The sequence below is a fragment of the Scaptodrosophila lebanonensis genome, unplaced genomic scaffold, assembly GCF_003285725.1.
Source record: "Scaptodrosophila lebanonensis strain 11010-0011.00,11010-0021.00 unplaced genomic scaffold, SlebRS2 tig00000168-arrow-arrow-pilon, whole genome shotgun sequence".
Classification (NCBI taxonomy): Eukaryota; Metazoa; Arthropoda; class Insecta; order Diptera; family Drosophilidae; genus Scaptodrosophila; species Scaptodrosophila lebanonensis.
In genome coordinates this window covers 944,215-970,341 of record NW_022060601.1, presented here as the reverse complement: position 1 = coordinate 970,341, position 26,127 = coordinate 944,215, and the positions used below count along the sequence as shown (strand labels likewise).

The 26,127-nt window shown below is 38.7% G+C and overlaps 1 protein-coding gene across 2 annotated transcripts; it reads right to left on the bottom strand.

Annotated features, from left to right (window-relative positions):
* Positions 1 to 3,444: 3,444 nt before the first annotated feature.
* On the bottom strand, positions 3,445 to 25,719 carry LOC115629874 (synaptic vesicle glycoprotein 2B). 2 transcript variants are annotated; one of them, XM_030526471.1, is made up of 4 exons: positions 25,529 to 25,719; positions 6,231 to 6,407; positions 5,486 to 6,158; positions 3,445 to 4,785 (listed from the first exon to the last, which is right to left on the bottom strand). In XM_030526471.1, exons 2-4 carry the CDS (start codon positions 6,265 to 6,267, stop codon positions 3,648 to 3,650), a joined length of 1,848 nt encoding a protein of 615 aa, XP_030382331.1. In that variant the 5' UTR covers positions 6,268 to 6,407; positions 25,529 to 25,719; the 3' UTR covers positions 3,445 to 3,647. The 2 variants fall into 2 exon arrangements, with proteins under 2 accessions (XP_030382331.1, XP_030382332.1); XM_030526472.1 differs by lacking the exon at positions 25,529 to 25,719 and adding an exon at positions 15,992 to 16,635.
* Between the last annotated feature and the right edge of the window lie 408 nt (positions 25,720 to 26,127).

The window sequence follows — 26,127 nt, the reverse complement described above, 5'->3', positions numbered from 1 at the left end:
TGTGTTCGCGTAATTGTGTCATGTGTTGTTCATGTGCTTTTTTAAATTAACCTTTATAAGTTGCGCTGTGTTTCGTGGAATAGTACTTTTGAATGGTAAAGAGTTGCAAAAAGTTATAAATGTGGAAATACTAACTAATATATGTTTATTATGGAATTACTAAAGAACTTCGTCCCAATTAGCACGTTTTCTGTAAAATTGCGTTTGTTGCAGCAAAACTACTGTTTGGGCATGCAAACATTGTTGACATTTGTAGCAGCCACAAAGACTCAGAATACGCATTTAAGCAGAATATATGAATACAATACTATGTTAATATCGGTAAAAGTAAAATCCTTCTCCAATTATATTAAAAAACACATGCCAAGTTGTAATCAAACTTTAAAGCCATTCAAAAAAGACACAAATTGTTTTGCTTTTAACATGATTGCTGATGTTGATGGCGATTTTGAGCCGTGATAGAAAACGCTATAGTCGAGCAATACCGACAGTGAAATACCCTGTACTCAGACAAACTTCAAGCACTGAGTTATATACGCCCAAAGCGGAAGCAAAAAGAAGAAGCTTGATGCTGTGCTTGTGGGCGTAGTACTAGAGTGAAATGTTTTCACTAATAACTTTTATAAAAATGTACCGATTTGATTGAAATTTAAAACAAAGATAGATGATTCTATATAAATTACGTGTACAAAGTTTTGTGTGATGTGTTTTATGTAGCTTTTGAAATGTGGACAGTATTAACGAAACTCTGTAGCCTTGAAAAGGGGGAGGGGGGAAATAAAAAAAAAAAAATAAACTCATATTAAATTATTTATATTTTGTGAACTAAAATATATTGCATGTGAGCAATATATAGGCCAGTTTCTGGCTCGATACAGTTAAAAATACTGAAGTTAGTGAAAGTCGACCATATCGGTTATATGGCAGCTATATGAAATAGTGGCCCAAACTGAACCAAACTTGGTACGTCGTCTTGAGGTACCAAAATATGCGTACAAACTAAATTTATCTTAATATTTCGAGTTTCTGCCAAAAAAAACGGGCAAAAAAACCATAGTGCGCTGTTCAAAGAACACTCAAATTCATCAATCAGCTTCTGTTTGAGGTCATTAAAGTCACTTACATACTCTGACTTTAACAAGATAGAATGCTACAGTCGAGCAAGCCCGACAGTAAAATAGCCTGTACTCTCCACAAAAAAGAAAATTAAAACAAAAGAAAAAATTAAAAAAATAAATAAATTATTAAAAAAATGAATGAATGAATTAATTAAATTAAATTAGAATACATGTTTATGTTCAGTTTTAACAGCATACATTTACATCACGTACCTATGCGTGTTTATATGCGAGTATGTATGCAGCACAAAGTTGAACCAAAGCAGCAACAACAACAACAGCTGCGGGCAGCGCTGCCGACAGAGCTGCAGGCAGCGCATGAGCAGCGATTTTACTTATGGCTATAACTTTCTTCGAAATTGACCTATCATTATGCGGGGGAGTGGAGGGGTGCATCAGAAAAAAAAAAAAAAACACAAACTCGTCCTTTCTCGGACTTAGGAGAACCTGGATACCAAGTTTGGTTATTCTAGCTCTTATACTTTCTGAGATCCTTGCGTTCATACTGACGGACGGACGGACATGGCTATATCGACTCGTATTCTCATCCTGATCAAGAATATATATAGTTTGTGGGGTCTGCCACGCCTCTTTCTGTGTGTTACATACATGCGCACAAAACTAGTATAGCCTTTCACCCTTTGGGTACAGCCTATACAAATAATTTGCCAGCTCCGGACATTTTGCCCTTCGCTTGCACATATCTTTGCTTCTCCCACAATTCGTAAGCATCGGCATTGCGCTCACCGAATAACCATCGAAATCTCTTAACATTTTCTCAAAATTATCGGCCGTTATTTTGATTTGGTTTTCTTTGCCTTCATCCCTTCAACAATTAATACCAAAAACTGTATAAGCTTCTGCATTTGCGGTGTGACGTCACTGTTGCTCTCTATAGCTGTTTCGCTGACTTCCAGAGACATTGTTCTTATCTCCTTTTCTTCGTTTTCTTCTACCATATCAATGGCGTCGACGTAACTGGTGCTTATGTTCCCTTGTTTTTTGTCTGATGCATAATTATTCTAGAGAGTATTTCAAAGTCGGGACACCCGACTTTAGCTTCTCTACTTGTTATACCCTGTACCCAAAGGGTAAAGGGTATATTAGTTTTGTGCAAGTGTATTGGGATTGGAATTTTGGGTTAAAATTTGGTAGATACATCCAGTTAGTGATTATATACCAAGTTTCATTTTGATAGAGTGATTAGAAAGAAAGTTATGTGAATACGCGGAAAATGTGTATTTTCGAATTTCCCTCCCTCCCGCTTCTCCCCCGCAAATCGCAAACTCCCGTAATTCTTGGAATTTCGAACTCAAATTTTGCAAATACCCCCAGTTAGTTATGTGTCCGTATGCCGTTTCACTATGATAGACCGATTTAACAAGAAGTGATAGCCATAAATATATTTGCTGCTCAAGTGCAGCCCAAGCGCTGCCCGCAGCTGTTGTTGATGTTGCTGTTTGGTTGACTGCAAACATGTTTACAGACACGAATAGATGCGCATAGGCATACACTCGTATATACGCAATTATGTGCAATTATACACCCTTTACGTGAGCTCAAATACCAAGAGAGGTAAAAAAGATCCAATTTTTTTTTTTAATTTTCTTAATAATTTTTATTTTCTATAATTATTGTAAACATAATTACAGAGTATTTCGAAGTCGGGACACTCGACTATAGCTTTTCCACTTGTTTTACAGTTCGTAAAGGGTATATAGGAGTTGGCTCACCCGACTCTAGTATTCCATTCTCGGTATTTATTGGTAACCAGACCCCCAAACTTCACTTAATAATAAACAAAAAATATAAAAAGAGAGTAACTATTGGTTGTTTGTTTATGTATTTTTCCATAATTTTTTATATTGTATGTAACAAACCAGCTTAAAATTTACAAATGATATTTCTTTTACTGTGCTCTGACCTAAATGACGGCAAAAAAAAAGTGTACATATGTATATATATATATATATATATATATATATATATATATATATATTTAATATATAGATGAATAGATACAGCAATAATAATTATATTAAGAAGAATATGTAGTAACAACGTTTACTTACTACCACTACTACAAAATACATACAAAGTACAGGGAAGGGTTATTTCGTACATATAGACGTCCTTCATTGTGGCAGGGGGCGAGGCGGACTCCCAAAAAAGGCCCGATATTTCAAAATATCGGATATATGTACGAATCGTATTAAATATGGGAAACAAAAAAAATAGTTAATTAATTAATCATAGTTACTGACGAACAAAAATATTGCACAAGGTAATGGTAACATATTAAATAATACACAACCATATAGCCAAGTAATTATGTATATGAAGTATGTATTTATATGTATACGTATGTGTATGTATGTATTAATGTAACTGCTGCTGTTATTACATTTTATTGGTAATGTTTTGGTATTGCTTCCGGTATTTTTCGTGTTACAGTGGGAGTTGGTGTGTGGAGGTGGACGTTTATGTTGGCTTGTGTGTACGTCTGTATGTGTTTGTGAGTGTGCTGCATTAATTTAGTTCCTTTCGCGTCGTGTTCGGCAGCATCAGACACATCAGACCGCCACCCACGAGCAGCGCCGAAACAATAAAGGTAGGCGCCGGGCAATACTTATCCAGCAGTTGGGCGATCACAATGTTACCGATGATTCCACCGAGACGAGCCGCCACCATTGAGATGGCCACGCCGGTGGCACGCAGATTGGTTGGAAATACTTCGGTGATGAGACAGTCGAGTGCCGCATTCGCCGCTGAGATTGCGCCGCTGAAAACAGCCGATACGATCAGATTTTGTACGGAACTTCGTACAATGTACATCAGGGCCGAGCAAATACCGGCAGTCATTGTGCCTGCAATCAGGAAGAACTTGCGGCCCAACAGATCCATTCCCAAGATGGCAATGAGATTGGCAGGTAGGGCTGAAGCTAGTGAGATAAGCGACTCCAAAAATACGGATGGCGGTATGTCGGACGAACAGGTGGCGTTGACTGCTACGTCTTTTCCCACCACATATGCTGTGACCGCACAAACACCGGCCGACTCGTTTGGATAAGCGTGCTCAAACTCTTCGAACCGATTGAACAGCTCCGGAAACCACATCAAGAGGCCGTAGTATCCAATGTGGAATGTAAAGTTAATGGTAATCGAGACAAGTGTGAATTTGAGTATGGGCGACATAAAGAGAGCGCGACTATGCTCCACCATGCCTGATACCATACGACTGTACTTGTTCTTTATCGAGGTAGTGCCTTCCGAGATGATCTTCTCGTCGACCTCCAAGTCGTTCACCATGTACTCCTCGGGCGGGCGTTTAGTGTTCGTCACAAAAATGCCGCGAAAAATAGCCATCGCACGTTCTTTTTTGCCGCGCGTGAGCAAAAACTTTGGCGATTCTGGGAGATAGAACAGCAGAAAGCCGACTAAGAACGACGGCAGTGAGCAGACCAGCAGGAAGATGCGCCATGAGTTATAGATGAAGTACGTTGTTTTGAAACCGATGTACGTTGGAATGATCAACCATGCCAGGCCGGCCACGAATAGATTACCAAATGTCCAGAAGGCAGCCATGAAACTCAACATAGAGCCTCGTTTCGCTTTCGGTTGGAATTCAGCGAAGTACGACCAGATGACAGGACCACTGCCTCCCAGCCTACATAGGAGGGACAGACAAAAATAAAAATAATTTATTTATAATATACTGACAAGAAAATTAAACTGTCTTTAAATAATAAAAAAAAATAAATTTCGTGATGGTAATTTACTATGCAACTACGAGTATTCCATAATGCCAGCCAATCACTAAATCAGTGCAATTTATTTATTAAGTGTTGTTCCATTAGATGGTTGGTTATTTTAAAGCCTTCGTTAAGCGCATCATATTGATAGGATCAGGGGGCATTACCAAATTATGGAAAAATAATGTGTGTATATAGCTATGTAGGGCTTCCGTCCTTCAAACTGTTCATGGTTAATTCAGTGTACAGTGGCCAAGGTACTTTGTCGCACAGATTTCCACATTTCCTTTACCGCTTTTAAGCTTTTATCTTCGACGCTAGCTTTCTGTGATTGCGGGATTGACCGCCCAAGATTAATTAGCGTAAACAGTCACGATATTTTGTTAAAATATATTGTTGTTATTTATAACAAAGTTAATTGAATTAACACCTTAATCGCGGTAGAAGCTGAGGCTCGAGGCCTAGCTCGAACTCGGGCCGGGTTTGTTACTCGATCAAGCAATCAGTGAGAATTTAGAAGTAAAACACGACTTTGAATAGAATGAGTATGTGATGGGGTATTGAGCTATTTCACTATGACGAATAAATAATACGAGATTTTGTTTTTATACTTACGCTGCGCCATTGAGAAAACGAAACAGCATGAACCATAAGTAAGTTTGCGAAAACGACGATGCCACAATGCAGAACCCATTCATGAAAGAGATGACAATCAACACCTTCTTGCGCCCAAAACTGTCGGCTATGCTGCCCCAAAAGTACGCGCCCACCATCATGCCAATAAAAATGATTGAATTGAGCCAGCCTTTGGTTTCCGTATTTAGATCCAGATCACATTCGGCTGATGGCAGGATAAACGACATGGAGATAACGTCCATCTCCTCCGAAGTGCTGACCAAGCCACAAATGGCCAGCAAGATGTAATGGAACTTGCCATATCCGCACAGTTCGATAGCGCGCTCGAAGTTGGCGACTATCGGGATGCGTGGTGGGGGCGCCGATCCCCCTCGACCACGACCCTTTCCGTCCTCATCGGAGCTGCCGTCACCAGCAGCGCCGCCACGCTCTACGTCGTGCTTGCCATTGTTGGCGTAGTTGCTGCTCAGGTCCGCCTCGTAGGCCTTGTTGACTGCCGCAAACTGATATTCAGGCTGCTTGGCGCCACTGCCAAGCGAATACGGTTGAATGATAGCGCGATTGTCAATGTGCGTTGGCGATAAGTTGTTTGGGTTGCTTGGTGAGTTGCTCTGATTGTAGTTTGGTTGTAGGCCAGCTTCTACATTATAGGCTGTTACATTGGGTCAAGAGGAAACAATTTTGATTTCAAGTGCGACTTTCCTTCTTTTTGTAGCATACTTACAATCGCTTTTACTTTTTGCAGAATCACCTTCTACCATTCTATTGTACAAGTTCTTGTTTAGTTTTTGTGCGCGTAGCTAAAAGAAAAAGGAATTGACTTTGATTTGTCTTTAGGAGCTCGGGTTATCTTCTGCGAATGTTGCAAATTTACAGATGCTTTTGTTATCCCTTTAGCGTTCTGGAAAATAGGAAGGCATTTTTTAAGGAGATCATTGTTGAATGTATTTCTTAGTTTTCCTTCATTTTCATCAAGTCTTTTACTAAATTCCACTTCAATTAAACAAATACGACATTGCGATACGTACAGTTTTTATCAACTCAATTGGCAATCGTATGGGCATAACAAGTAAAAAAGCTAAAGTCGGGTGGCCCGACTTTGAAATACTCTGTACATATGTTTAGAATAATTATAGAAATTAAAAAAGTAAGAGAATTAAAAAAATTGTTGATCGATTTTACCTCTTTTGGTATTCGAACTCACGTAAAGGGTGTATAATTGCACATATACAAAGCAATTGCGTCAATGTGGGTATATGTATGTATATTCGTATATTCGTGTCTGAGTAAACATGTTAGCAGTCAACCAAACATCAAAATCAACAACAGCCGCGGGCAACGCTTGAGCAGCGCTGCAGCAGCAAATATATTTATGGCTATAACTTCTTGTTAAATCGGTCTATCATGATGAAACTTGGCGTACGGAGACATAATTACTAAATTTTAGTTCGAAATTCCAAGAATTACGGGAGTTAGAGAAAATCGCATTTGCGGGGGAGAGGGGGGAGGGAGGGAAATTCCAAAATATACATTTTCTGCGTATTCTCATAAGGCATCTGGGACTAAAATTTGGTGTCCGTAGGTCTTATAGTCTCTTAGATATAGGCGATTATACGAATGGAAAATCGGGAAAACACCCATAGGGGGAAAGTGGGGGGAAAATCAAAAAAATAAAACAAACTCGTATAGAATACACACATAAGGCATCTTTGTGCAAAATTTGGTGTCTCTATCTCTTATAGTCTCTGAGATCCAGGTGTTCATACGGACGGACAGACGGACAGACAGACAGACAGGGCTAGATCGACTCGCCTCGTCATGCTGATCAAGAATATATATACTTTGTGAGGTCTCCCACGCCTCTTTCTGCCTGTTACATTTTTCAGCTCGCGCAAACCTAATATACTCTTGTACATTTTATGTACAGAGTATAAAAATGCCCAAAGAAAATAGATTTAAGCAATAATTGAAGCCGATAATCTACGTATATAGAAGCACCGAGAAATAGTCAAAACTCAAATTTTAATTAAACGCAACTCAAAATAATTTATGCGAGTGCATAACACTGTTAATTGTTAAATAATAGCAACACTCAAAATTAATAAAAGAGTGATAGCATCCCATACATACATACGTGTATGTACATATGAATGTCGTCGTACATTAAATATCCGCACATTGGGCGTAATTGGTACGCGAGTACTACTCACAACGCCTACATACACATACATACACACGTACGTGTAAAAACCGCTCGATAATTCTTAATGGCCCAATTAACAGTCGCGCCAGCGCATTAGTTGGAGGCATCGTCTTTAACAGTGGATTGTTAATTGTACTCTCACATAATGGCTGTTAAAAAACGCTTTCTAGCGTTTAAATACTCGTATGTAGTGAGTTCGTAACAGTCTTCATTATTTTATTCTCACTGAGACAATGTCAACTGGACAATGTCCTTTGGCTTTGTGCATGTGTCACATGCGATTGGCTGTTCAATCTGCTGATTTCCTCGTGATTTGACTAAATCTTGTTTGAATGTCAATTGAAAATGAATATGCGCACAAAATTGTATACGGCACCACCAATAGAAACTTAAACTCATATTAACTTAAAAAAGTATATTAACTTAAAAAACTTATATTTGTTGAAAATCAATACAAACATAAGTACCAATGCACGCATGTTAATATAAGCAGATAATAATCTTATGTTATCTACAAGTTATCTGTCACTGTTGCATACGAATGTAAGCATAAAGAATATGTATAGCAAAAGTGTCAGTCTCCAATAAAACTCTAAAGCGAACAGACGCACGGCGGTCCGCGACTATTGTCTTTTACTTTACTCCTACTGAGCCCTTCCCTTTTCAGCGAATATATAATCTATTCAATAGGTTATGGGCCCAGGGCATATAGGCTCATAGGAGAAGTTCAAAGTATTGTGAAATAGTAATCGTTTGGTGACTCAAGAAATATAACATTTAAAAAATGAGTGCGCTATATCAAATAGACAAATTGGAAGAGCATAACTATGACTCATGGAGCATACAGATGCGATCTGTCTTAGTGCACGCGGAATTGTGGAGTGTGGCATCAGGTGCTGAACCTAGTAATACTGAGAGTTCAAGGCCAAAAGATGAAAAGGCATTAGCAATTATAACGCTAAGTGTAAAAGCTTCACAATTGGGCTTCATTAAAAATTGCAACACTTCGTACGAGGCATGGAAAAAGTTAAAGGACGTTCATCAGCCGAGTGGACCTGTACGGAAAGTGTCGCTGTACAAGAAATTGCTAGGCAAACGCATGTTTCAAGGCCAAAGCATTTCAAGTTACATACACGAATTTAACGAAATTCTGGATGGTTTGTGTACAGTTGGCATCGAATTAAATGATGAGTTAAAAACAATCGTGTTGTTGTCAAGCTTGCCCGAACCATACGAAAATTTTGTCGTCGCCATTGAGACGCGTGACAATTTACCGTCATTTGATGTGTTATGTATCAAGCTGATGGAAGAGGGAGAGCGCAGAGGCAATGCAGATGGAGAGAGCGAGAATGCAAGAGCATTTATAGCTACGCAGCAGATCGTCGCGCATTCCAAAGCGAATTCAAAAAGGAATTCAAAAATCGTCGTTTGCTACAACTGCGGCGAAAAAGGGCACTACAAGGCACAGTGCAAGCGTGAGAAAATTCGCGGTGAAGGGAAAAAGCAATCGACAAAGAAAGAGATGGAAAAGCAGAGCAGCTTGTTAAATGCGTTGGACGTTGGAAAGATAGAGAACAACATGTGGTGTCTGGACAGCGGAGCAACAAGCCATATGTGTTGCGATAAGACGTTATTTTCAAAATTTATTGCGCACACTGAAATGATCGGTTTAGCTGACGCTGGTTTCCTGAAGGCCGAAGGCAGAGGAGAGGTGAAGTTACAGACAGAACTTTGTACCTTGGTGTTGTCAGATGTACTGTATGTACCGAAAATGAATGGCAACTTTATGTCCGTCAGCCGGTCAGTGCAAAAGAACAATGTTATACATTTTGGGCCACATTTTGCTAAAGTTATACAAAACGGCGAGTGTATACTGAAAGCGAATAAAGTTGGGAACCTTTATATGTTTCAAGGCAAACAAAATAGGTGTTATTCCGCAACTGAATCAGATGGTACATTGTGGCATAAGCGTTATGGCCATTTAAATTTTACCAGTCTGAAGGAAGTGATCAGCAAAGAGCTAGTGCGTGGTATTGGAAAGGTTGTTTTCCCAGACAACTTGAATTGCAAAACGTGTATGCTAAGCAAAATACATGTACAGCCATTCCCAAAGGTAAGCACTAACCGTGCCGAAGAGCTGTTGGAACTGGTTCATGCTGATGTATGCGGCCCATTCGACACGAAGTCACTTGCTGGATCCAAATACTTTCTGACCTTCATCGATGACAAGTCCAGGCGTATATTTGTTTATTTTTTGCGGAAGAAAGATGAAGTGTTCAGTAAGTTCGTCGAATTTAAAAACTTGGTTGAACGGCAAACAGATAAAAAGCTCAAATGTATTCGAACCGACAATGGAGGCGAGTTTGTCAACACAACATTCAACGGTTTCCTGAAACACCATGGTATTGCAAGGCAATTGACCGTGGCTTATACTCCGCAGCAGAACGGCGTGGCGGAAAGAGCAAACCGGACATTAACGGAGATGTCCAGATGCTTATTGGTGCAGTCGGGCCTAGGCGAGTCTTTGTGGGCCGAAGCAGTCAACACAGCAGTATACATAAGAAACAGATCACCTACCAGTGCACTGAACAACCTGACTCCAATGGAAGCGTGGACAGGTAAGAAACCCTGTGTTAGCCATCTAAAAGTTTTTGGTTCCATTGCAGTTGCACTTGCAAAGGGTCCCCGTAAAGGCAAATTCAAACCCAAAGGGCATGAGTACCGTATGGTTGGGTATTCGGTAGCAGCCAAAGGCTATCGGTTATACGACCCAGAGACGAGGACGATTGTCGAAAAACGAGACATTCTATTTGATGAGCGTTGTGGTGGTCATACCAATGAAGATACCGTTACGGTAGATTTTCCTGCATGCGAGGTTCAAGAGCATGTCACTCACACGGATGGTGACAGAAGCATCGACGACGATGACAGTGAGCACAGTTCTGACGACAGCAGCTCCAACGCATATGAGAGTGCAGTCGAAAAAGAAGACTCTGACGAGGATACTGTGAAGATTGGGCCAGGCCGGCCTAAAATTGTTCGAAATGGTAAACCTGGTCGTCCAAGAAAGCAATACAATGTGCTTGGAGCATTGGTTGCTAGTGACGTAATGGTTCCGACATCCTATGATCAGGCCGTTGGTAGCACACATGCAGTATTCTGGCAAGAGGCGATGCAAAAGGAATATCAGGCACTACAATCAAACGAAACCTGGCAGATGGCTGATTTACCAAAAGATCAGCGAGCAGTTGGTTGCAAGTGGGTATACAGCCTGAAACGTGACTCTGATGGAAAAGTCGAACGTTTCAAGGCACGACTCGTTGCTAAAGGGTGCTCCCAGAAGTATGGCGTGAACTATGTAGAGACGTTCTCACCCGTTTGCAGATTGGAAACCGTGCGGTTTATTTTGGCGTTAGCAGCGGAATTGAAGCTGTACCTTCACCAGATAGATGTGTGTACCGCCTATTTGAATAGCGACCTGCATGAAACTGTTTATATGAAGCAGCCACAGGGATACACAGATCCCAATAATCCAAGTAAGGCTTTATTGCTTAAAAAGGCAATATATGGATTGAAGCAGTCGGGGCGCGAGTGGAACTCCAAGCTCGATTGTGTACTACAAGGCATAGATTTTGTAGCATGTGAAAATGAACCGTGTCTTTACAAAAGGAACGGAAGAGGTGACTTATCATTAATCCTTGTTTATGTTGATGATATAATTATAGCATGCCGATCAAAAGAGGACTTGGCCAACATCAAGTCAGCCATTACAACATCGTTTGAATGTGTTGACAAGGGAGAGCTGCATTTGTTCCTTGGCATGGAAGTGCAGCGCGACGGTGAGCTTGGCGAAATTTCGCTAAGCAATTCGCAATACATCAAAGACATATTGCGTGAACATGGATGCGAGACCTGTAGACCTACAGCGACCCCACTGGATGCTGGTTTCCAAGTGATATGTACCAGCGAGCATTGTCAAAAGGTTGACATTGCATCCTACCAGTCTTCAATTGGCGAGTTAATGTGGCTGGCGCTTACAACAAGGCCAGACATATTGCATTCCGTTGCCAAGTTAGCTCAACGGAATCAAGATCCGCATGCAGAGCACCTAGTGGGTGTAAAACATGTGCTTCGATACCTGGCGTCAACTGTGGACCTGAAGTTGCACTACAAAGAGTGTGGACAACCCCTTACCGGCTATGTGGATGCAGACTGGGGTGGCGACCGCATCGATCGCAAGTCGTATACTGGCTATGTATACTACTTGGCTGGAGGACCCATATCCTGGCGATCTGAAAAGCAACGCAGCGTGGCACTTAGCAGCACGGAGGCGGAGTATATGGCTCTTTCAACTGCGTGTAAGGAGGCCATATACCTACGGCGTCTTATAGTGGAGATTGGCTGCGGTGACTCGAGTACTCCAACTATTCTTCATGGCGATAATTTAAGTGCTCAACAATTAGCTAAGAATCCTGTACACCATGAAAGAACAAAGCATATTGATATTAGATATCATTTTGCAAGACAGGTTGTAAACGAAGAACAAATTGTTTTACAGTATACATCAACCAATGAAATGATAGCTGATATTTTAACGAAAAATCTCCCTAAAGCGAAGCATGTTCATTTTACAAAGCTGTTAAATTTGATTTGAAAATTTTTGTAAAACATGTTTGCATTGAGGAAGGGTGTTGAAAATCAATACAAACATAAGTACCAATGCACGCATGTTAATATAAGCAGATAATAATCTTATGTTATCTACAAGTTATCTGTCACTGTTGCATACGAATGTAAGCATAAAGAATATGTATAGCAAAAGTGTCAGTCTCCAATAAAACTCTAAAGCGAACAGACGCACGGCGGTCCGCGACTATTGTCTTTTACTTTACTCCTACTGAGCCCTTCCCTTTTCAGCGAATATATAATCTATTCAATAATATTAACTTAAGTAAAGATAAAATTCTAGAGTCGTACGGGCCCAACTTCTAAAAAACCCCATACCCATTAAAAAACAAGTAGGGAAGTTAAAGTCGGGTAATATGAAAAACTCTGTATATATTCTTAATATAACTATGGAAATTAAATAAGAAAATCAAAAACAAGTAAAAAAGCTAAAGTCGGGTGTCCCGACTTTGAAATACTCTGTACATATGTTTACAATAATTATAGAAAAAAAAAAGGAAAATTTAAAAAAATTTTATCGATTTTACCTTTCTCGGTATTCGAACTCATGTAAAGGGTATATAATTGCACATATACAAAGCAATTGCGTCTATGTGAGTGTATGTATGTTTATGTGCGTCTATTTATGTCTGTGGAAGCATTTTCGCAGTCAACTAAGCAGCAACATCAACAATAGCCGTGGGCAGCGCTTGAGCAGCGCTGCAGCAGCAAATATATTTACGGCTATAACTTCTTGCTAAATCGGTCTATCATAGTGAAACTTGCCACACGGACACATAATAACCAACTGGGGGTATTTCCAAAATTTTAGGGTGTTACGGGAGTTAGAGAAAATCGCATTTGCGGGGGAGAGGGGGGAGGGAGGGAAATTCCAAAATATACATTTTCTGCGTATTCACACAAGGCATCTTGGACTAAAATTTGGTGTTCCTAGGTCTTATAGTCTCCGAGATATATGCGATTATACGAATGGAAAACCGAGAAAACCCCCATAGGGGGGAAGTGGGGGGGAAAATCAAAAAAAAACAAACTCGTATAGAATACACACATAAGGCATCTTTGTAGAAAATTTGGTGTCTCTATCTCTTATAGTCTCTGAGATCCAGGTGTTCATATGGACGGACAGACGGACAGACAGACAGACAGACAGACAGGGCTAGATCGACTCGTCTCGTCATGCTGATCAAGAATATATATACTTTGTGGGGTCTGCAACGCCTCCTTCTGCCTGTTACATTTTTCAGCTCCCGCAGACCTAATATACTTCTGTACATTTCATGTACAGAGTATAAAAATTGCTGTGGCGAGGGGGAAATTCTGAAATTCTCTGCATGTGGATCTTGGACTGAAATTTGGTGTCGCTAGCTCTTATAGTCTCTGAGATCTAGGTTTATATACATACAGACAGACATAGATCGACTCGTCTTGTCTTGCTGATCAAGAATATATATACTTTGTGGGATCTACCACGCCTCTTTCTGTGTGTTTCATACATTTGCACAAAACTAGTATACCCTTTTACCATTCATAATAACAACAGTTGTGTACATGTATTCGTATACGTGTCAGCATACAAACAACATTTACATTGAACCTGTTAGCATAATATACAGCACATGTATGCGAACGAAGGAAAACAGGAACCGTTAACGAAAGCGCAAACGTTTCAATGAGCTTTCGAAATGCACGCTACAACGCGACGCATGAGATCTAGCAATAGAGAGAGGGGATGCCGAGAGAGCTTTAAGTTAATTAATTAACTACACATGTATTTCATTTAATTGAACTTCATTTCAGCGCCGCTTAAGGTGCTTTGTTTTTGTTTCGGTTGCTTAGCACAAATAGTCAGCACAGTCACTGTCACCCTCCAATGATTGTGTAGGTAAAGTGTCTCGATTTCAAATCATTTCACTTGACGCTAAAACTATATACATTTGTATATATTCTCAATGACCGTGCTCGTACAAGTTTATTTGCATACTGATGTGCCATTAGAATAATTCGATAATTTATAAATTTATTGCTTAGCACAATTGTTAAACGAAATGTACACCCTGCAAATTTTTTTTAGCTATTAATACTAATACTAATAGAAATAAGCTGATATCAAAACCCTATTGCCTTCTGCCGCCAATTTGGTTTATTTTTTTCTATCTATCCCATTTACGTTCCATTCATTCCTAATCTTTATTTACTGATCTGTTATAATCGCCTACGCTTTTGTTTATGGAGCCCTTTCGAAGACCTTGGTACCGTGCCAGGCAAAGCTCAGCAGTCGAACTAAATATTTATCCGCATGCGAGCTATGGGCTGATGTAATATACATACATGCGTTTCCACATCTATGCTATCCGCAATTAAATTTTCTTGTACATACCTACATATGTATATGTATACATACTAATTGCATATTTACCTTGCATTACACAAATGAAGCTTCAATGCAATAAACACAGGAGCAGTAGCTTGATCGTATATCATTAGATTTACTTATTATTGTTGCCTATTTGTTCAGAAAACAAAATTTATACAGCTTCAACTGGAAAAAAACTGCGTGTGAACGTGAATGCTTGGCATGTAATATTCCTCCACCGCATGCACTACAAATCATAGCGTGGTCTCAAGCATAAACACAATCTGTTTGTGTCTCGGTCTCTAAATGCCTGACTAGCTGATTAGGTTTCTGTCCAGCTGTAATGATATCGTACCACGTGGCAGGGGATGTCTTAACACCCTGTATCAGAAAAAAAAACTTGATTAGGGATTAGGGGAACCTGGATACCGTGTTTGGTTTTTCTAGTTTCAGACAGACAGGCGAACATAGCTATATCGAACCGTCTTGTTTTACTGGACGAGAATGTATATTCTTTGGTGTGTATGCCACGTCTCCTACTATGTGTTACATACATTCACACTAAGCTAATATTCCCTTTTCCCCTTTAGGAACAGGGTATAAATAGCGTATATTAGGCTTCTGCACGGTATGTAGAAGGGAGAAGGAAGGATCTGTGACCTCATAAAGTGTATAGTATATATTCTTAATGAGCATGACGAGAGAAATCGATGCAGCCATGTCTGTCTGTCCGGATGAACGCCTGGATTTCGGAAACAACTGAGCCCAAAACATACCAAACTTGGTGCAGAACTTTGTCAATACTGCCTATAATTTCAAAGCTTCATAAACCAAACATTATATGCGTAATTAAAATATATGTAAGCCTTTACCTTTATGTTAAACAAAATCATCCTTTTCATCATTTTTTGCTTCTGCTAAATGCGCATATAACTCAGCGCTGGAAGTTTATTTGGGTACAGGGTATTTCACTGTCGGGCTTGTTCGGCATTAGCGTTCTCTCTTGTTCATTGTTTCATATTTTAAGTTAATAAGCAGATATAGATATATATATATATATATATATATATATATATATATATATATATATATATATATATATATATATATATATAATGCCGGAAAGGCCTTTATTGCCTTTGGTGTTAAATCCCTCAGGCAAAGTAATTAGAACTGATTTTACCCTGCCAATGATTCATGTTTACGTACACATGTTACATACTACTTTTGTATATACTATTACCTGTTGCAGCGATGCAACTCAACGGTGCAGTTGATCGGATTTTTGTGTTACCAATTGTACACTTTATTTTTAGTTTTATAAAGTAAAAAAAAAAAAAACAGCAAATGAACGTGAGTTGTGAGTTGTTGGATATCCAGCACTTTTTTTTATCGTTTGCTAATGTATTAAAAGTTGAACAAATTTATTTTTAGATTTGGCTTCTTTAGATGCCCAACTGTTTCAGTTTGTACTGGATTTTGTTAGTCCTCTTTTTACGTTGCAGGTTGGCTTAACAATTTTTTAAAACTTTTGTAAGCATTACAAATGATTTGCAGGCTTATTAATTTTCGCGCATTTGATTATTTAGGTTAGCATTTTACGAATGATGACAAAAAATCAAAAACAAATGTATGTTATTAAAGAGAGTAAGGCACTATATAAAGAACACAGTAAAACTAAACCAAATCAAATGTATAAGCTCAGTGTCGATATTCCACATTTAAAGCCCGAAATCGATTTAGCGACAAAACACTCAAGACGGCACCGCAAGCAGGGGAAGCAGTAACATCAATAGCGACGACGACGTTTTGTTTTGACTCGACGAGGATTGCGGAAATTTGTTTAGGATTTAAAGGTCGGAGAGATGCACATAAACGATCGAACGCGCCACACAACAGAAAGTGTCTGAGACGAGTTACGCGGGCGCTTAAATACACCATGCCAAAAAGCAGAAGTAGAAGCAGAGCAGAACGGAGCTAACTGACGACGCAGCTGTCGGCTGTCGGCTTTGAGCCAGCGGCACGAAGTGGCAACGGAACACAGCTTTAGCCTCAGCTTCGAATGAGACTGCGATACAGCTTATCAGCGTAACGCAGTGGTAATGGCACAGAGCACATTGAGCACCGATGGCTACGAGGCCGCTAACGCTTTCGATTCATTTTCAAATTCGATTCTAATTTTATACCCTTGCGGTTGGTCAAATACTTGTAACGCCCAGAAGACATAGCACACCACATGTTATAAGTTCACAAATCAAGTGGGTCGAATCGGCGCATCAACTTAGCAATGTCCGTTTCTTTGCTTATCTGTTGTTGTACAAATCAGTCTAACAGTACATAAATATTTTAATGATGTTATTCTTATACCCTGTACCCAAAGGGTTCAAGGGTATATTAGTTTTGTGCGTGTGTACATGTAACACACAGAAAGAGGCGTGGCAGACCCCACAAAGTATATATATTCTTGATCAGCATGACAAGCCGAGTCGATATAGCCATGTCCGTCTGTCTGTCTGTATGACCGCAAGGATCTCAGAAAGTATAGGAGCTAGAATAACCAAACTTGGTATACAGATTCTTCTGAGCCCGAGAAAGGACGAGTTTGTTCACACAGACGCAATTGCTATGTAAATGTGCAATTATACACCCTTTACGTGAGTTCGAATACCGAGAAAGGTAAAATCGATCACATTTTTTTTTTAATTTTCTTTTTTTTTTTTTTCTATAAATATTGTAAACATATGTACAGAGTATTTTAAAGTCGTACAGTACATTTCATGTACAGAGTATAAAAACAAGTGAAGAAGCTAAAGTCGAGTGTCCTGACTTCGAAATACTCTGTACATACTTATGTGTACAATAATTATAGAAATGAAAAAAATCAGGAGGAATAAAAACAAGTAAAAAAGCTAAAGTCGGGTGTCCCGACGTTGAAATACTCTGTACATATGTTTACAATAAATATATAAATTAAAAAAATTAAGAGAATTAAAAAAAAAATGTTGATCGATTTTACCTCTTTTGGTATTCGAACTCACGTAAAGGGTGTATAATTGCACATATACAAAGCAATTGCGTCTATTTGAGTGTATGTATGTATATTCGTATATTCGTGTCTGAGTAAACATGTTAGCAGTCAACCAAACATCAACATCAACAACAGCCGCGGGCAACGCTTGAGCAGCGCTGCAGCAGCAAATATATTTATGGCTATAACTTCTTGTTAAATCGGTCTATCATAGTGAAACTTGGCATACGGACACATAATAACTAACTGGGGGTATTAGCAAAATTTGAAATTCTTTCGAAATTCTAAGAATTACGGGAGTTAGAGAACATCGCGATTTGCATGGGAGAGGGGGGAGGGAGGGAAATTCCAAAATACACATTTTCTGCGTATTCTCATAAGGCATCTGGGACTAAAATTTGGTAACCGTAGGTCTTATAGTCTCCGAGATATAGGCGATTATACTAATAGAAAATCGGGAAAATCCCCATAAGGGGGAAGTGGGGGGGAAAATCAAAAAATAAAACAAACTTGCACAGCGTACATACATATCGCATCTTTGTGCAAAGTTGGTGTCTCTACCTCTTATAGTCTCTCAGAATCCATGTGTTCATACGGACAGATGAACAGACAGACAGACAGGGCTAGATCGACTCTCCTCGTCATGTTGATCAAGAATATATGTATATACTAATATACTCTTGTACATTTCATGTACAGAGTATAAAAATTAAAAATAATTTTGTATTCGAACTCACGTAAAGCGTGTATAACTGCACATTTACATAGAAATTGTGTCCTGCATCCTGTACTCTCCACAAAACAGGAAAATCAGGAAAAATAAACAATCTTGATCTGCTTAGGGCTCAGGAGAACCTGAATACCAAGTTTGGTTATTCTAGCTCTTGTACTTTCCGAGATCCTTGCGTTCATACGTCTGTATGACGTGCATGGCTATATCTACTCGTCTTCTTATACTGATTAATAATATACATATATACTTTTTGGGGTCTGCCACGTCTTCTTCTGTGTGTTACATACATTCGCACCAAACTAATACAGGGGTACAGGGTATACAAATTTGCAACCTTTTCTCTTTTAACACGCTAAAAACCTCGTTCTTATACGATAAAAGTTGAAACAACAATCTCAAGACCGTTTTGTTTGCAAGCCAGAGCAAAGCACCATAAACAAACACAAAATGTGTAGCGCGAAAACGGTTTATAATCAGATTATATGCCAATGCCACCAAATGGTTCTTGAATTTTATATTAAGCTACTTCAACATTTTTTACGATAAAAAAGGCTCGTTTTTAATAAAATTAATCTGTTAATGATAAATATTTAACATTTGGATAAACTTTTTGTTAACTTTGAAAATGTTTGGACCCTTAAAACAAAGCAAATGTAACCTACAATTTTTTTTGTGAATTTGTAGAAATCAAGGAATAATTAATACGATTTTGCTTAACACGAGGTCAAGGGTGTACGCAGGGGGGCGGGGGTGGGGGGAGTTAGATTCCGTATACTATGTGTGAAGCAAAAGTGATTAATGTTTGCAGTACGCAAACCCAAAGTAAATATCTGCTTAATAAGTAGTCCGTTTTGGAAGTGGTAACAAATTAAAAATAAGTTTGAAAGGCCGCAAACCTATTTGGATCTCATCAAACAAAGGAAAATAATTCAAGTCGAAGTGAGTGCGAATTGAAAATATACATGTATGGATGTATTTACTTATATATGTATATACATACATACATAGGTACATCAGTATATACATATAACTAAAACAGTTTATTTTGAGCTATTGTCACTATCATTCGCATTTTCGACGTACGAACAAGTTCGCATCGATTCGATTGTGCTGTAAACTTGAATAATTACAATGAACTTTCACACCCGCTCCATGCCCTCAATGCATGTCAATTGAAGCAAACGAAACAATTAACGGCAGCGGGTAGCGGCTTAAAAGCTCAAAGAAAATATAAAAGCCATTGTTATTGTTGTTATCTTCGCTGCTGTTGTAGCGATGGCGTTGTGTTTTTATACTCTGTACATGAAATGTACGAGAGCTGAAAAATGTAACAGGCAGAAGGAGGCGTGGTAGACCCCACAAAGTATATATATTCTTGATCAGCATGACAAGACGAATCGATTTAGCCCTGTCTGTCTGTCTGTCCGTCCGTATGATCACCTAGATCTCAGAGACTATAAGAGCTAGAGACACCAAATTTTAGTCCCAGATGCCTTGTGTGAATACGCAGAAAATGTATATTTTGGAATTTCCCTCCCTCCCCCCTCTCCCATGCAAATGCGATTTACTCTAACTCCCGTAATTCTTGGAACTTCGAACTAAAATATACCGGAAATACCACCAGTTGCTTATTATGTGTCTGTGTGTCAAGTTTCACTGAGATAGACCGATTTAACAAGAAGTTATAGCCATAAATATATTTGCTGCTGCAGCGCTGCTCAAGCGCTGCCCGCGGCTGTTGTTGATGTTGCTGTTTAGTTGACTGCGAAAATGCTTACACAGACACAAATAGACGCACATAAACATACATACACTCACATAGACGCAATTGCTTTGTATATGTGCAATTATATACCCTTTACGTGAGTTCGAATACCGAGAAAGGTAAAATCGATCAAATTTTTTTAAATTTTCTTATTTTTTTTTCTATAATTATTGTAAACATATGTACAGAGTATTTCAAAGTCGGGACACCCGGGACTTTAGCTTTTTAACTTGTTTATTATTAATATATGAATCTGCATATATGAGTGCTTATGTATGTATTTAATCGATGAGCTTGTATGCGCGCCCATGTGACTCACAATGAGTCATGGCCCCCAAATCCCGTTGGCGGTGACAAAGCCGAGAAATCTGCAAATTGCCGACTCATCCAGTAGGTGAAAGCATCCTTGTAGTGATGGACGAGACATCGATACATCGATGTTTTGGAATTCATTTCAAGTTTTTTCCCGATGTTTGATGTTTTTTTTACCAGGATATAGGTACAGATACTCAAAGGGAGAAAGGGTATATTTGTTTTGTACAGGTATACATGGAACACACAGACGAACAGACAGACGGGCTGACATGTCTAGATCGATTTCTTTCGTCATGCTGATCAAGAATATATATACTTTATGGGGTCGGAGATGCTTCCTTCTGCCTGCTACATACTTTGCACAAACCTAATATACCCTTTTTACCCTACGGGTACAGGGTATAAAAATTGGGCAGGGAAGGAGATGTTTTAAAAGATTCGAATGCATGTAGATTGCAAAAATGCAATAAGGAAAAGGACAATAAAAATCATTGAGTTTATTAATTAGTTGACAATTTAACATTAAATACACTATTTATAAGCATTATTATGGACTTGAAATTTCGCGATTAGTAGAAGTTCGATACATCGATGTGATTCCCCCAAAAACATCGAAACATCGATGTGGGTAAATCCTCCTGAAAATCAAGCAACGACAACTGCTTGTGAGTCTGGCAGGCGCCTTTTACCAAACCATAAATGAAGAAAGAGCGCTGGGAACCAAAAAACCCAGTACGTGCCTACCGCTAATATATGTAGATCATTGCGACGAGAACCAGCCCGATACGCCCACTATTTTTAAAATCCCCACTCCAATTGCAAAAGCGACGGAAATAGATTTAAACGCTGCAGCCTCTGTCGCCCCGACGTCATAAATAAATTTGACTTCAATAAACTAGGAATCTATCCATTAAAGCGACTTAGTTGCCCTGCCAATTTGAAGTTACTCTAAAATTGAATGTGCTACAATATCAGAAAATTACTATTTAAATTGCAGGGAGTGTTTTCCTATGACATCTGAGTCATGGTGTATGTCATAATTAAAAAGTTACCTATATATAATATTCTTTCTGCACCACAATGTGTAAGTATTATATATGTATATATATATATATATATATATATATATATATATATACAATTGTACCTGCATGGAGAATATACACTTACTACTATATATATATATATGTATATATATATATATATATATATATATATATATATATATATATATATATATATATATATATATACACGGCAATCTCACTGGGATCTGGAGATATGGCAGAGTTAACGGTGCATTTATCACGAAGCACGCGTTTACACAACCAACAGCGAACAGAGGTTCATTAGTATTAAATAATCAGTTGGATCGGCTGTTCCTTGCCAACCTGTCTTGCTATGATCGAGCCTTAGGTATGTGTTCCTCTTTCTGACATTTAGCTGGCATTACGGGTCTGTTAACAGCATTAGCTAATGAACATGTGCATTGGCATATACTAGTACAATGAGAGGTGAGCGTTAAAAAGTTGTTGTTTTTCTATCTGTGAAGCCACAAAACAAATTAATAGAAATTTGAAGCTATTGTCCGAACCTGTCAACGTGAGCAGCAAAGTATTAATGAGAATAAAAATAAAATACATATGTATGTATACATATATGTGCATATATATATATATATATATATATATATTTGCCCACTTATATTATTGTTATTAATATTATATTTGTAGTTGTTTACTGATTGGCAGCTTAATTATGAAAGCCAAGAACAAAAGATCAGAGAGTGTAGAAAACCGAAGAGCAAGTACATGCATGTACATATGGGTGTACGTATGCAAAAGTATATACTCGAGTATAAACGGGCATATTGAACTGTAAGCACGAAAAAGTTTCAAATTTTCATTTAACGATAGCAATGCGCAACGGTCGTTGTCTAATTGTTAAATTCATGTTTGCCATAAGCTCATTAAGCCAAAACAGAAACGGTTCTAGTTCTCTCGAAAGAGTTACGCAACGTAATGAATGAATGAGTACATTCAATCATTTACATATACAATTACGTATGCACTCGTATACTCATGTAGATAATCGCGCTTGTATTGCTATAGAAATATAATTTCTGAGGTCTGTTTTCAAACAGGTTTTCAAAGGTGTTATTCTTCACTCTCAAACCAAATCTGAACACCTTCTGCACTTTAGTTACATTTGTGATTCGAAGTTAAAAAGCCCAGATTACATTTATGCCTCTATAACTCCCTTCACAATTAAATTATAAGTTTGTAGAACATGATCTTGACACGAGGACACAAAACTACTAACCGGATGCAATTGCAAAATTTGGGTAAAGATTCCGAGAATCACAGAAAATCGTTAAAAGGATGAAAGGGCGAAGTGTAAACAAGAGAGAACGCTACAGTCGAGCAAGCCCGACAATAAAATAGCCACAAAAAAGGAAAATTAAAAAAAAAAGAAAAAATAAAAAAAAAAAATTAAATTATTAAAAAAAAATGAATTAATTAATTAATTAGTTAGTTAATTAGCATAAAGTTGAACCAAAGCAGCAACAACAACAAAAGCTGCGGGCAGCGCTGGAGGCAGAATTGACCTATCATGATGAGACTTGGCACACGGACACATAAGCACTAACTGGATGTAACTACCAAAATTGATTTCAAAATTCCAAGAATTACGGAAGTTATAAGAAAAAACACGAATTGCGGGGGAGTGGGGGGTGTATCAGAATAAAAAAATAAACTTGACCTGCCTAAGGCTTATGGGAATCTGGATACCGAGTTTGGTTATTCTAGCTCTAATACTTTCGGAGATCCTTGCGTTCATACAGACAGACAGACGGACAGACGGACATGGCTATATCGACTCGGCTTGTCACCCTGATCAAGACTAATATAGCCTTTCACCCTTTGGGTACAGGCTATAAAAAAATAAGCTCGTGTTGCTGTGTGTAGAGCTACAATATTGGTCAATATTGGCTCAACCGTTTCTGCAATCCGGCCCTTCATCTAGACAGACGGACGAACAGAAGGACATGGAGATTTGACTTGTTATGCTGATTAAAAATATATTCACTTTATGGGGTCGGTTCCTTCTACCTGTCACATATTAATACGTATCTATTTGGAGTGGTGCGCGTTTCTACCATTACTATATATTCGTTGTCGATGTTATTATTAACTATTTATATGCCAATGTAGTCTTAATACGACCGAAACTATTTTGGTGCTACAGTGATACAGACCCAGCAGACTCAGCCCCTTCCCTCACAGCCAAGTTCCCGCTAATTGACGCATATTCCCAATTCCAAAATGAGGTTTGCTTATTGTTTTTCTCTTAAAGTGTTATTCTTTCGATTTCCTTCGCTGAACAAACACTTCAATTAATTGCTCGTTTAATTGAAAATAATGCGCGAAACGAAAACAAGAGCCATCACAATACAAAACCGTCGTAGAGGGTCGGGAAAGTTCATTAAATGTGCGGTGCCCAAGTGCCAGTCAACTTCGATCGGCATTGCGATTTAGATTGGGCAATTCTTTAGAATAATTCAAAATTAATTTCCATGTATGAGTAATACGAAGATATAAGTAGTTCAATAAATATATGCTTTCTGATACGGAGTATGTGGTGACAACAAACATTAAATGAAACACCTTTTTGCCGAGCACAGGCATCTACCTCAGATGTCATCTGTGAACAAATCAACCATCAAGGTAAAAATATTTTTGTTCGTACGCATCTTCTTGAGTACCAATCTTCTTCCGAAGATTTAATTCTACACTTCTTAATAAAAGCATTGGCATTGTAATTTGATATGTTTTGTCATGTCAAATGCAGTTCACCTCGATCATCAATAAAAGAAACAAGAGAGAACGCTACAGTCGAGCAAGCCCGACAGTGTAATACCCTGTACCCATGTAAACTTCCAACACTGAGTTATATGAGCCCATAGCAACAGCAAAAAAAGGAAGAAGAAGAGCGAACTTGTTGCTGCAGTTTGGTGGGGTTGTACTGGCGAGAATTTGTTTCGCTAATAACTTTTCTTAGAATTGACTAAAATTTTAAACAACAATAGATAATTATATATTAATTATGTGAGCAAAGTTTGATTTAGGTAGCATTTGAAATGTGGACGCTATTGACGAAATTCTGTAGTGGGGGAAGGGGGGGAAAATTAAAAAAAAAAAAATAAACTCGTCCTTTCTCGGACCTAGGAGAATCTGGATGCCAAATTTGTTTATTCTAGCTTTTATAGTTTCTGAGATACTTGCGTTCATCCAGACGGACAGACGGAAGGACGGACAGACATGTCTAGATCGATTTCTCTCGTCATGCTTATTCAGAATATATATACTTTATGGGGTCGGAGATGCTTCCTTCTGCATGTTACATACTTTGCACAAACCTAATATACCCTTTTTACCCTACGGGTACAGGGTATAATAAAAAGACGAATACGCATATACATATGTACGAGTACAAGTATATATGTATATACATATGTATGTATAGTGTATTACAGAGTACAATGCTCATAACATTCCATTATGAGAAAGAAAGTAAAACTACACCAGCTTTGTACAAAAAAATAATTAATGCTATGGACAGAAAACCTAAAGTACTTCATCCTTTTACATAAAGAAAACACAACGAAAGCAAGTAAATATAGTATAGTACATATACATTGTACTTGTATTTAGATACAATTTATCTCGCGTATAAGTTGGATGGGCAGCAAAAGGAAACATGGAACAATGCCCGATGTAGTACTCGGAATGACGGGCAGTGTCAATAACTTGTTTTTTTTTTCTCATTATTTTATTTTGGTATATTTCTGACATTCAGAAAACGCACATCTGCGATCTGAACCCCAAATCTTTATACTTAAAGTTCTTATGTATTGTTTATGTATTTTCTTACGCACCTTAGCTTGATCACTTGTCTTGTTGTCGTCGCTGTCGTTTTCGTAAATTTACATATGGTTCTGCCCTCCGGACTTTATAAAATACTTCCCAGGTAAACGGCACTAAGCGGTTAACGGTTATGGTTTATGATTAGGGATGTACAAGTAGTTTGTATCTTTAAATGTTTTGTTTTGGGAGCTCCACGCAGCTCCAAAAGCAAACGGACAATGCGATCAAACTGCCATTGGGGCAACGTTTTTATAATCGCCAGAGAATACCCCGCCACGTATTGCTTCGTTGTCCATGTGTCAGTACGCCCGCTTGTCCGACGATGCGTGTGTCGGTATATTTACTCGCAATCTCTGCCTATTATTCTCTCCCTCTCTTTCGTTCTCTCTGTCTCTCCCCCTCTCTGCAGTTTTCTTAGCGCTTGTTGTCACAGATGCCGTGGCTGGCTGCTAGCGCCTGCTGCTGTTCATGTCGCATATTCAATGCTCATGCCTTGACAACGGCCGCCTCTTGACGTTATCGCATAGATCTCGCCACACGGTAGCGCGTCCGCCCCCGACGAGTTGATGCTGCTCACGGCTTCTCATACATATCACTGCGCTTATCTCGA

Coding starts and splice junctions, on each gene's coding strand:
- LOC115629874 (XM_030526471.1), bottom strand. CDS start 6,267: ATGGTAGAAGGTGATTCTGCAAAAAGTAAAAGCGATT. Junction 6,159..6,230: donor TGCAAAAAGTAAAAGCGATT/GTAAGTATGCTA, acceptor CCAATGTAACAG/CCTATAATGTAGAAGCTGGC. Junction 4,786..5,485: donor CGTTTTCTCAATGGCGCAGC/GTAAGTATAAAA, acceptor CCTCCTATGTAG/GCTGGGAGGCAGTGGTCCTG.